The 13,093-nt window shown below is 29.9% G+C and overlaps 1 protein-coding gene across 2 annotated transcripts in view; it reads right to left on the bottom strand.

Moving 5' to 3' along the window:
- Positions 1-1,953: 1,953 nt before the first annotated feature.
- The window catches only part of LOC107441450 (receptor protein-tyrosine kinase sevenless), an 88,476-nt gene continuing 77,336 nt past the window's right edge, over positions 1,954-13,093 (bottom strand). The window contains exons 34-42 of one of the 2 annotated variants that reach the window (XM_043048239.2): positions 12,877-12,941; positions 11,999-12,128; positions 11,786-11,883; positions 9,747-9,944; positions 9,523-9,657; positions 8,202-8,362; positions 7,291-7,380; positions 5,625-5,731; positions 3,981-5,193 (exon numbers count right to left, since the gene is read on the bottom strand). In XM_043048239.2, coding sequence (XP_042904173.1) covers positions 4,579-5,193; positions 5,625-5,731; positions 7,291-7,380; positions 8,202-8,362; positions 9,523-9,657; positions 9,747-9,944; positions 11,786-11,883; positions 11,999-12,128; positions 12,877-12,941 — 1,599 coding nt within the window. In that variant the 3' untranslated portion in view covers positions 3,981-4,578. Of the gene's footprint in view, positions 5,194-5,624; positions 5,732-7,290; positions 7,381-8,201; positions 8,363-9,522; positions 9,658-9,746; positions 9,945-11,785; positions 11,884-11,998; positions 12,129-12,876; positions 12,942-13,093 lie in introns of both variants that reach the window. The other variant, XM_043048241.1, reaches the window with a different exon arrangement.

The following is a 13,093-nucleotide window of genomic DNA, read 5'->3' on the forward strand; positions in this document are numbered from 1 at the left end:
GGCCATCGGGCTAAGTTTTCCTGATTTAAATGCTTATTTTTTTTTCTTCATGTTACGCAGATGTCGGTTAATTTTCCTTAAATCTTACAAAAGTTTTGATAGTTCTTTATTCAAGATTTTTTTTAATCTTCTGGATCGAGTACAATGTTGCTAAATCGCAGTTTTGTGTAATCTGATACATAAATCGAATTTTCAACAAAGGGATAAAATTTCTTTTGAAAATGTTGGTTTGAATATTTTTTCAGGGAAAACCTAAAAATGTCCTTTATATCAGGTGGGCAGATATTATGGCGTTATTAGTTAAGTTTAGCCCATGGTTCCAATCCAATCGATGACTTTTTGACAATCGATTATTTTGCGGCAATCTTATTTTTGAGGACGAGCATATCTGTCGTGTTCCCTTAACATAAAGCTCTGCTTGGTTTGCTTATTATAATCAAAATTGCCTAGTATGAGAGCACTGGGGCAATTACCTCATGCCTTGCCAATGCACATTTGACTACATGGGGTGAACCAAACGCTTTAAAATTTAGATTGAGGGAATGCGACAATATGTCCGCCAACATTAGGTAGATAAATCATTGACTGCTGAATATTGTTGGAGCCTTGGCAAAATTTCTATTTATTAATTAATTTTTTAACTAATTCATTTTTTAATTCAAAATTATTAAACCCATCCGGTAAAATAAATATCTCGCAATTTGTATATTTTCCTCGATTTTATTTGCACTGAAATCAAAAATTCATGACTTAATTACATTTAGCAGTTAACTTTCTGTCTAGAACGGTGAATTTAAAGACAATTTATTTGTGATAGGGGGAAAAAAACGAAATTTATTTTAAAGCATTTTCAAGTAAATCGAAAACATCATATGTTGTAGAAACCTTCTTTTAAAATGTTTTTTCGTGATTATATTATTAAAGTGTTCTTTTATTTTGCATATCTACAGGTAACTGTTGCTTTGGCGATGCTTATATTTAAAAAAAATATTTCCTTGGAACAGATCGTGTCAACCTAATTGTTAGCTAAATTAAACGAACGTGTTTATTTAATTAATGTCAAATAGAGTTTACTGATTTTTGAAACAACGGCATTAGTAGCTATCAACTTTTTGAAGAATTCCATTTTAAAAAGTTGCATCTCATTAAATTTACGAAAAAAGTTTTATATTAATATCCGGAAAGTGCAAACATACAAAACGAAGTTTTTATAAAAACAAATACTTAAGTTAATATTTGTATCAAAAGAGCAAAGTTTTAAATAGTACATATCAAATACTCATTGATAATTTAATCGCACTTTATTCCTAATTTGAATACTTGAAAGAGATTTCACACGATTAAATTTTTCATAAAATCTCATTTTTCTATGATTTTTTCAAGAAATGTGAATTATCATATTGATAGAAACTCTTGTACGTTTTTCACCTAGTACTTATTTTTCGAGTGGAATGTCAATTTATTTCTCCCCTTCCGCTTTGTTTGAAATACTCAATTGCTAAATTTAAATTTATGTTAATCAAATTTTTTTTTTTTTTTCAACACCACCACCTTTTTTTCCAGTTTTCTTTTCTTTGATTTTAGTTATTTTAATGTTGTAAAATGCTGTTAGATGGCAGCACTAAATATTGCCAGATATAAAAGTTTTTACAAAAGTACACAAGAATTTGCTATAGCATTTCCTATAATAAATGAATGATATTAAATGAAATTTAAAAAATTAGAAAACAATAAAAAATAAAATAATTGAATAGTTAAAAATAACATTTGATGTTCTTAAAACCTTTCATTTTAGGGCTGATTCGTTAAACGTTCTTTCCTTACAATTATTCAAATGCTTATGAAAAATCAGCTGAATTTCTTTTATTAAAAGGGAAATAGTTGGAATTTGCGGTAAGGTCGAATGCTCAAAAGCTCATGCTAAAAAACTTATGCTCAAAAAACTACACAACATTAAAAGATACTAATTTATTTACAAAACAATTTTTGTTAAAATGTATGTTTTAGTATAAAATATATATAACAAAAATAACTTTTTTACAATTTCCAGTTAGATTTGATTTTCAACAAGAGCAACAGTTACAAACAATATCAATCACAATTTTAATCTAAAATTTGCAACGAAGTTTGCTTTTCATATACCAAGAAACAATGCACAAATATTGCTCCAAGACTAAAATTACAGTTTTATTGATTTTTGAAGAAATTATAAATTAAAAACATTTGTTTTTAATTTTGAAAACAAGCGTCTCACATATAATGATGAAACAATTCCATCAGATTTATTACTATAAAATAACATTAACAGTGGTTATTAAACCATTGTTAAAAGTTTAATTTTCTGATTGATCCCATTATCAGGTTTAATCCTAAATGAATATGGGAGATTTAAAGATAAAAATTAAGAAATATTTAAAAGTTTTCATTATTTTAAATGAAGGTACTTTTTATTTAGACTAATAAAGCTTTTATAATAACAACACTTTTTGCCATAAAGTCCTTTATACAATTTTTAGAAATTTATTACATTTCCTCAATAATTGCTCTAAAAGGAGATCTCAAAGAATCGACATTACTGACTATCAAAGCTCATCCAAAAGTCCTTTATAGAATTTTTAGAAATTTATGACATTTTCTCAATAATTGCTCAGAAAAGAAATCTCGAAGTATAGACAATACTGACTATCAAAGCTCATCCAAAAGTCCTTTATAGAATTTTTAGAAATTTATAACATTTCCTCAATAATTGCTCAGAAAAGAAATCTCGAAGAATAGACATTACTGACTATCAAAGCTCATCCAAAAGTCCTTTATAGAATTTTTAGAAATTTATGACATTTCCTCAATAATGCTGAGAAAAGAAATCTCGAAGAATAGACATTACTGACTATCAAAGCTCATCCAAATGTAAAAATATTCAAATAATACAAATATACAAAGTTCATGAAGTAAATGCAATGTGACTTAATGAAGTATTGATGAAAACAACTTTCAAAATATACAACAATTCATCAGGATAAGTTTCATAACAATGCATCAGGATGTCTTAATACAACAGATTATTTTCAGACCACATAAAGTTAGTTTAAACTACTCAAGTTAGATTTTGACTGTAAGACCACGTTAAGCTAATTAACTTGGAGGTCTTCGCATACAATATTCTAATTTCTAATAGCTTTAAATAATTAATTTTAATTTCATAAGAACTTTCAGGACTTTTTTGAGGCAAATAGCAATTAAAATCTTTGCATGGTGTTCTGCAATAATCGTCCTTATTTTTGGAATACTTACCAAAAAGGAAGTAAAAAAAGTATACACATTACGGATTACACTTTAATACTTAAGCGAAAAGCATCATCCAAACTTGAATAATCACTTGCAATGAAAACGAGTCAGAAAATGTCAAAACTTGTTTGATTGCTGAAGGAAACAAAGAACAGTTGAAATATGAATTCTTAGAAACACCTCTAAGGTTCACATAGCAACTAAACTGGTCTTGATATTTTTATTTTCGCGTTTCTCACAAATGGTTAGACAGACTTCTGAAGGGCTTTTGATTCTTCCTTGCTTAAATATTAAATAGCGTTGCCTAATGTGAGTACTTTACTTTTTGACAAGTATTCTAAATGCATATGAAAAGTGATCATTTTGGAACACCCTGCACGCACTACATTAAACTTAATTTAAATTTCTAAATAGCAGAAATTAGTTAGGTACATTTCAAGTTGAGCAGCAATTCCTTTTTTTTAATAAATAAATATATTTGTAAATAGTCGCAACAGATGAGTAAATTTTATAAAACTGCATGGTATGAAAAATATACAAATATGATGTTAAAAAATGGATTAAAAAACGGTCGATAAACAGATGAATGTGACTATATACAAGTATGAAACAAATGATGTTTGTAAAATGTATGACATTAGATGCACATGCGAAATATTTTTTTTCTTTTTATGAATTACAAGTTACAATAAATATTTTTTTTAATTATAGCCTTTTTAATTTATTGCACTAAAACTGTGTTAAAGCTTTTTATAATTGCAAGATGATTCTTTCTTATATAACAGATTTTATTATACGTGCTAATTTTAAAAAATGGCATATGACCAAAATGTCATTAAATTTCAATGACTACTTTTGTCAAAAATGAACTTAGTTTTGTTATGCCCTCATTACTTTATATAAAAACGGTTTGTTATTTCCTAATTTTGCTAACTAATTTAAAGATTTCCATAAAATATGTACAACTTTTTTGAAGGATGTCGATTTCATTGAGTAAATCACAATGACTGGAATGTTAATCACGATTTCGCATGTTATTCTACAACAAAGTACGGGCACATATGAATCTCTGAACCATAGAAACAAGTAATATGATATGTTCCAAAAATAATTTACAATGTTAACTATATTAGTAACTGGCATTAAAATGGCATTTTTCAAAAGGCTCCCACTCCAAGACATCCGATTGTCGATTGTTGAATAACTAATCTTGTTGAATAATGGAACAATCAAATCATACTGCGTTAAGTAGGCAATATACAAAGTACAGTATGTTGAAACAGTGTAGTTACATCAACAACAAGATGAGTCCTGCGATTCCAGTGTTATACCGGGTATGGGAGGAAATGATACTGAATCATAACTGCTGTGACACTCAGGCGTCAACTCCAAAGGGCAAGTGGACGCCGTAGAATCTGACCAGCTATCACAAGTAGCTAGACAACAGTCTTCAGAGTACATGGATGATGGGGTGCTCGATCTATCTGAGGAATCATCAGGATGCAAAATCCTGTCCATTTCATTGCAAAATGATGGATATTTTTTCACGAGTTCACGTGGATCTGGAGTTGAATTTGAAATGTCTTTGGGAATTTCATAATCCCCAACTGCATCAGGGGTGCTTGAAGGATTTTTGAGCTGGATAGTGGAGGAATATGTTGGATTGCACTGCGTTTGGTAAAAGGCCATCGGTAGTGGTTCATTGGGTGGTGGCGTTTTCTGGAAGGTTAGTGGGAGTTGGTAGCCATCTGCATCTTCATTGTCGCCCAGTATTTCGAGGTATTTGTTGGCGGTGCGCCTTATTTGTGATGGGTTTCTAAAGGACGCAGACATTTGATTTCTTTCAGTCTCGAATGGTGTATGCGTCCATGACAGAGATCTTCTAAATGAGGAAGGGTTTGTCTCATGCTGAAAAAAATCGAAAGAAAATATCCAAATGAGAAAGTAATAATTTAAGTAATTACATGATAATTCAAACATATTCGAGGGAAAATATCATAATTGCTTTTATCATAAAAAGCAGAACTAAGGCTTAAGATTAAGGCTTAACATATTTTTATATAAATATTTTCCTATGCATAAATGTGGCATTTACTCGAGAGTAAAATTTAATAAATTATAAATTTAATAAATTAAAATAAAATAAAATAAAAAATAAAATAATTATTAAATTTAATAAATTATAATAAATTCCACTCTACGTTATAATAATTATCAAGTAAACGTTATAATAATTATCAAGTAAATGTTATAATAATTATCAAGTAAACGTTATAATAATTATCAAGTAAAATGCTATAAATAAATATTTGATGTGGATGGTTTAAGAAATTACTTACATCAAGAAGTGTTGCTGGAAAGCTATGAGTACTACGAGAATCTAAGTTATGATCTAAAAATTTGTTCTGATCATTTTCTGCATCAATGCCTCGTCCAATATACGTTCCTAGAATTTTCATAAAATAATAATTATATTTGCAAGCATAGAAAGATGTAACTTTTTTAAACAACTATACTGTTAATAAGTTACATCATCTAAAATGACCATTGAATTCAATGCTTATTCATAAAATTTAAGTAAAAAGTAGAAGCTGCTGTTTTTAGTTTTCTTACGATTAAAAACTAGACATAATCATATTATTTATTAGTACAAGGTATTCCATAACTACTGTTCATAATATGTGTTTTTAGAATCTTTGTCAAAAAGAAGTCTAAAAATCCTGCCTATTTGTTCTTTAACGTAGAATTTTTATTAAACATATTTTTCATACTTTTTTTCAAGATTTTTTGCAAATTTAAGTCAAAATAAGGGACAAATATTATATTTAACTTGTTAATAATTCATGGTTATGAAATACAGCATGAAACAGCTGTGTCTTTTTCTGCGTTAAAGGAAAAATCTTCCCAACAAGTCTCACTTCCAAACAATAGTTTTTCAAATTTGTAGTTAGTTAGATCTAAGAGAAACAGTAATTCATCATTGAAATTTCATTAATTTACAAAATTAATCATCGATAATATTTAGAATACTTTACTTTTAATATAATTCTGATAATCTAACATATTTTTTTATAATACCAAGATATATATTTTAGTTTGTAATTGAAACGCCAGAAAATAATATCTAAAGACGATGTGTCATCTGCGTCAAAGGGTTAGGGGTCGCAAATTAAAATTTAAGTTAGGAAAAAACAAAATATAGATCGAAATGTAACGAATCACAATTGAGAAAGACCACACTAAAATAATTGAAATTTGTTTGATTGTCAGAAAAGTATAGATAAGTTTGAAAGTGATTTATAGAAACTCCACCGAATTTCAAAAGGCAATCAAACTGGTTTTGATGTTTTTCGCTAGAGATTCGATAGATTTCAGGTGGTATATTTGTTTTTTCCTCGTGTTAATATTAATTTGTGATCCCTGATAGCATGCTTATTTAACCTCGTTTTTGACAGGAATTTTTAAAATACATATAAATACATAAGTATATAATAAAGTATAAAATATACATAAAATACATATAATATATAAGTATAAAATATACATGAAATACATATAACATGGCATTACGCATAGTGCCATGTTAATTATTGCTGTGAATAAAGCATGCAATTACGATGTGGCAAAATTATTATTCACCATAAAAGAATTACATCCGATTACATCATTTGCTATTGCTGTTAATAAATATCACCATTAAACTATGATGAAAGATATTAAGCACCATCACCATTTATTACAAAGTGCAGTTTCATTTATTAAGGTGCATAAAAAGTGCAACAAAAAACTCCTAAATTAAGTTCTACTTAATGTGACGAATATTACGCATTATCAAAGTATAAGATGCAAAAAATTGCATCTTAATACTGTAGAATATTATGAATAAGTACCACCATCAAACGATGGTCAAACTTTTTTGGTACCATCTCCATGTTGTGCTAAGTGCAGATTCTTTTACTGAGGTGCATAAGAAGTGCAAATAAAGAATCTTAAGCCACGTTCTACCTGATGCTGCGAAGTAAGATATTTCCGTCAGGGAAGATGTAACAGATGAAGTATTCAACACGCTTCCACTATATCCTAAGTTGTCAAAACCTAATAAATCAATATTTCTGGATGTATTGGATTGTTTTTTGGCAGGTATTATATACATACAGGTAAGGATTAAATAGTGTTAGAGTTCCTATGTATAAAGAAAGTTTAGAGAGTTGCGACAAACGAGTAACAATCTGTGATTGGCCTACAGACAAAATTTACCGTAAAAGGAAGAATGGAATGTTGTTTTATATTAAACACGCAACGCATTGATGAGGCATCTGTATCCGGCTGTTTCTCAAAATTATGGACACGGATTCTTTTTGCTTGAATTTAAAATTATTTATAAATTATTATTTTAAAGTTATTGCTAATCAAAGTATCTGTTATAAGTAAAATTTATGTAAAATAACCATCTATTTTGTAAAATAATTTGCTTTAGAAGGCAATAATAATTAAACTTTCTCAAGTTATTTATATTTTTATATACCGATAAAAAACCTATTAATGTTTTGATAAGGCAATTGCCTTGCCAAAATATTATTTCTAAAAGAAAATTTAAAAAAAAAACTAAAGTAAAAGTTTACATATTTATGTGCAGACGAGGATTGAATCAGTTTATCAATTCCATGCGCAATTCAGTCGTAGTTACGTGATGTTTGGCTAATAAAAAACGAAACATGATTTTGACACGGATTAAGAAAGCGTTATTCGAAAGAATCGCGAAGTGTTGTACCTGACTTCACTATTCTTCTCACATCAATAATTTGAGAATTTTTTAGGCTGCTTGCCGCCACTTCTGATGAATAGGAACTCCAAGTAAAAATGATGCAAAGTTAACGAAATGCTAGAAAATAAAGATAATAAAGCAGAAAAAATACCTAAATTAGTGTCATTGAAGTAATTGTAGTTATAAACAGCTGTTAATACACTAGGTGTCTGAATGAGTTTGTTTCGTATTTCTTGCAACGCACGAAGGCAGTAGCAAAATGTAGGACGATCATCAGCATTATAACTCCAACATCTTGCCATAATATCGTGCCTAAAAATATAAAAAAACAAAAATGTAGAAATAAAACTACATAACTTAGAGATTATATTCTTTAGCAATATGGTACTTCTCGAAAATTGGGATTTTTCTTTTTAAGAAAAAGATAATTAAATATGAAATATAAGGATAATTTATAAAAGATCCTGCATTTTGGAAGGAAAAAATATATCATATAATCAAAATAATTTTTATCATAATTTTATCAGTTAACCTAGGGAACAATTTTTGTTTGCTGCATTCATACAAATACTTGATCTTGCTTAATTCCGGTGTAGGGAATTCAAATCTGAAATTAATTTTGCTCCTAAGCCTACAGTTTTTTTTAAATCACATTTTTCGTCAAAATGCACAAGTTTACAAAGCGTTATATATAACAGGGGCCACGTAAATGTTGCAGCAAACTTCTAGGGGAGTTAAAGCACATCATCATTATTAAAATTGCATAGGAATCTATTCTCGGAAATGTCGTCGTACGCAGCTAGGGGTACTTGCATATTATATCCTGTTCAGAAAAGACACAAAAACAGTTTATAATAGGGGAAGTACCCCTATCGGCTTATGATGACATTTTCCGGGAATGGGTTCCAATTATTGCAACCTCCTGTTATATATAACGTTTTTAACATTGCACATTTCGATAAAAAATATAGACTAAAGTATTAATTAAAAAAACTGTAGCTTGGCGAGAGAAACCAATTGTAGATTTGAAATTAGTGACGTGAAAATATCCAAGATCCATTTAAAAATCTCATGCATCAGGAAAAAAAATGTCCCCAGTTCCCCAGAAAGAATCACAAAAGCCGTTACAATAATGTAAAGATTGATTTAATTTCATAAAATATAAATTAGAAATATATCATGTGCCGTTTAACAAATTGAGTGCTTATTAACCTTTAATTGAAAAATTGACTTGTTCATTCAATAATTCGTCCAGTCACCTTATTTCCTGATTTTTTTTCATACATCCATTTGCTCATGCGCTCATTCAATGATTTTCTGATTTATAGATTTATTGATTAGAGTTCATTCTTTCTTCATTCTCTAGCTATATCAATATTCAGTCATTGAAATGATTACAAAAGCGACGCATAAACATTATGATTTATTAAACGATAAAGTATCAATTATTTCCTCATATTATTTCAACTTACATGTCATCAGGACAATTTTTCGGTTTATCCAAATGGTTTCCTTCACGGACATAATTTAAAACTTCCATGTTAGATTGAGCAGGATATGGCTGTTGTCCCAAAGTCATCACCTCCCACAGCAGAACTCCAAAAGCCCTAAAAAAAGTGCCACAAAATTACTCAATTTAATCGAAAAAAACAAGCCTTTAACAAAATAATTTTTTGATTATCAAGCATCTTCATACCATACATCCGACTGGTTAGTAAATATGCCATCAATCAAAGATTCTGGTGCCATCCACCGGACAGGTAGCAATCCCTCACCTTCTTTTCTGTAGTAATCGTTTTTATAGATATCACGGGCAAGTCCGAAATCTCCAATTTTCACGATTCTGTGCTCCCGGTCATAGCTGGACACAAGGCAGTTCCTGGCAGCTAAATCACTGTAAAATGCAATGTGTAAGTATTAAAACGCCGTTATATAAATGGAAAAACACAAATCTGTTAAATACTGTAATACGAGAGCTGTGATGGCTCAGGGGATAGAGCGTTCGCCTTTCAATGAGGTAAACTGGGGTTCGATCCTGGCGATGGCTGGTCGATACGAATTCCGCATCCGGCTTGCACCGACCTCAGTGCTGACGTAAAATATCCTCAGTGGTTGATGAATCATGGGTTAGATCACCAACCACTGAGTGGTAGAAGAATCACTGATTATATTCCTCTTGCCGACAAACTAATTACTACGGGAGATTTTCGCGGTTTTCCTCTCCATGTAACGCAAATGCGGGTTAGTTCCATCAAAAAGTCAGTCTAGTCTGAAAGAGCTGTGGTGGTTCAGGGGATAGAGCGCTCACCCACTAATTAGATGAACCGGGTTCGAATACCAGCGATAACTGGTCGATACGAATTTCGCACCCGGCTCGCAATGACGGCAGTGCAAACATGAAATATCCTCTGTGGTAGACGGATCATGGGATAGAGTCCCCTTGTCGTCAGGCTAACCGTGGGAGGTTCTCGTGATCTTCCTCTCTATGTAACGCAAATGCGGGTTAGTTCCATCAAAAAAAGTCCTCCATGAAGGCAAATTTCTCCCAATACTTGATCCAGGAGTTCCCTTGTTTTCTGGATAGGGTTCAAAATTACTTGGCTACGGAGTTGAACATTAGTAGTCGTAAATCCAAAAATTGGGTCGTCTGTTCAGCGACGTTTATAAAAGAAAATAAAATACTGTAATACGAACTTAATGATAGTAACTCGTTTTGGTGTAAGGGTATTGAATGCATACTCCATTTCAAATAAGCAAGTATTATAAAGGATGTTCAATAATTAAAAAATAAAACAGTCACGCAACAGCCCGTTGTGAGCGAGGTCGGGGGTCTTAGAGATTAAGGCTCCACAATTTCATGGACAACGGCATGATTGTAGCAATATGGTCAGCAATGGGCAGAGATCGCCTTTAATTTTCCAGACAAGATCCATTCATCTAAAGCTGAGTGGCTTCAAGCCGCCACTGGGGTTCGAGTGTAAACGATTGAGCCATTGTATCTCATGCTCTGTGATGATTACCTTTAATCTATACATTTTTTAAGTATTTGTCTGAAATTAAGTAAAAAAACAATATACACACTATATCAGGGGTCTCAAACTAGGAACCCTAATTAGTGTAAAATAATAGTTTTTAGATTCTTTAATTGATTAACACGTACGTGATATTTAGTAATGAGTATCCTTAATAATGAATAATAATGTTCAGAATGAAGTCAAAACATTACGGAGATTCGGTGTCAAAAATCATTATGCGAGTAGAGAAAAAAAACATTTTTAATTTCCGATAAATTATTTTGAATATGATCGTTTTGAATATAAGAGCAAGAAAGGAATTAAAGTCATTGAAAAATAGTAATTTTTTTTTCTTTTACAATCATAAAATTTTTTTTTCTTAAAAAAATTACTCACTGAATGTATATTTAACTCATTTTTAAGAGATTTAAATGGAGATTATAAAACATCAGTGTGGTAAAAAACTAATTTGAAACATTAGATCGACTTCAAAGTCAATTATCTCAAATTTTTCTTATTATTGCATAACGCCTTCATCTACTCATTACTACAATTATGTATTACGTTATAATCTAAATTACCTCTACACACACACAGTTTTATATAAACTATGCCCTTAAAGGTAAAGCATGATCTTATGTTGGAGAAAGCAAAAGTAGTGTAATTTTATATGTACAAAAAACTAACAGCAGTGAAGTTTTATCTAATAGAAAAAACGTACCGATGAACAAAATGTAAGTCTTCTAAATACTTGCAACCTTTTGCCACGTCTATTGAAATTATAAGAAGGTCATCCAAGGTTAAATTACTATTTTGGACCTAGAAAATGATTACAAAAATATTATTAGTTTTTTTTTCTTTTTTTTCTTCTTTTAAATAGACATTTTTTCCAACAGTATGAATAGTGATAAAAAATGACAGAAAATATACTCACTATCATTGGTCGATTACTTCGAAGATAGGAGAGAAGATCACCTCCTTCCATCAATTCCAAAATTATAAAATTGGCATTATTATCAAAACAAACGCCTAAAAGCTGGAGTATGTGCTCATGCTTGAAATTGCTGTAAATATGAATGAATCAGATTGAACGAAATAATATTTTCATAAATTTTAATGAATTTTTTATGAATTTAAATAAATTTAAATGTGGGAGGAGGTAGCTTTAGAGGAAAGAAATGAAACTAAAAATTCTATTTCAGTGTTGATGATCATTTCTTTTACGAATATTTAAAAACAATTACGAGCACTTAACTGTTTTATTTACAGTTTTACGTTGTTTTAGTTTAAAATTAATGTTATGTCTACTTCTTAGTTTTCTAACAGCTTTGACATGCTTGCTTGTGCAACAAAAATACGACTGAATATATGCTAAGGCATTTGGATTCTAAGAGAAAAGGAATATATCCTTACTAATTCGCGAAAATTATTCTGTAAAAACACATTGCAAAAAATTCTGGATCAAACCTACGGTGCTGGTAATTTTTACCGTAAAATTTTACGGAACAAAAAATTTGATAAAATGCAATGTTTATAGTAGTATTTATTTGAAAATCACTGTAGTTTAATAATTATTACTGTAAAATATACGGTATAAAATTTCACGGCAAAATTAGATTTTACGCTATAGTTTAATCCAGAATTTTTAACAGTGCAAGGCAGTGTAATCCACACATTTTTTTTTTCATTGGTATTAGCAAATTTCTAATTAATGAAGTATGTAGCAGCAACAATGTTCTTGAAATTAAAACGTTGTCACTACGTCATGAAATAAAATAAAATACTTTTTCTATACTATAAATTTATAATTACCTCATTAATTTGGCTTCTTTTATGAATTCATCTTTTTCATGTTCAGTTGCACCTTTCTTCAGAGTCTAAAAAATAGTCATTTTTAATAATCATTCAGAGTCATTTTTATATAATTAATGAATTTTTTTCCAGGCATAAATATAGATAATGATTAGACGTGTGCTTTAAACAGCTCGTTTGATTTGTAATAACTAAATTAATAGAAAAATAAATGTGT

This window comes from Parasteatoda tepidariorum, chromosome 2 (assembly GCF_043381705.1).
Source record: "Parasteatoda tepidariorum isolate YZ-2023 chromosome 2, CAS_Ptep_4.0, whole genome shotgun sequence".
NCBI lineage: Eukaryota > Metazoa > Arthropoda > Arachnida > Araneae > Theridiidae > Parasteatoda > Parasteatoda tepidariorum.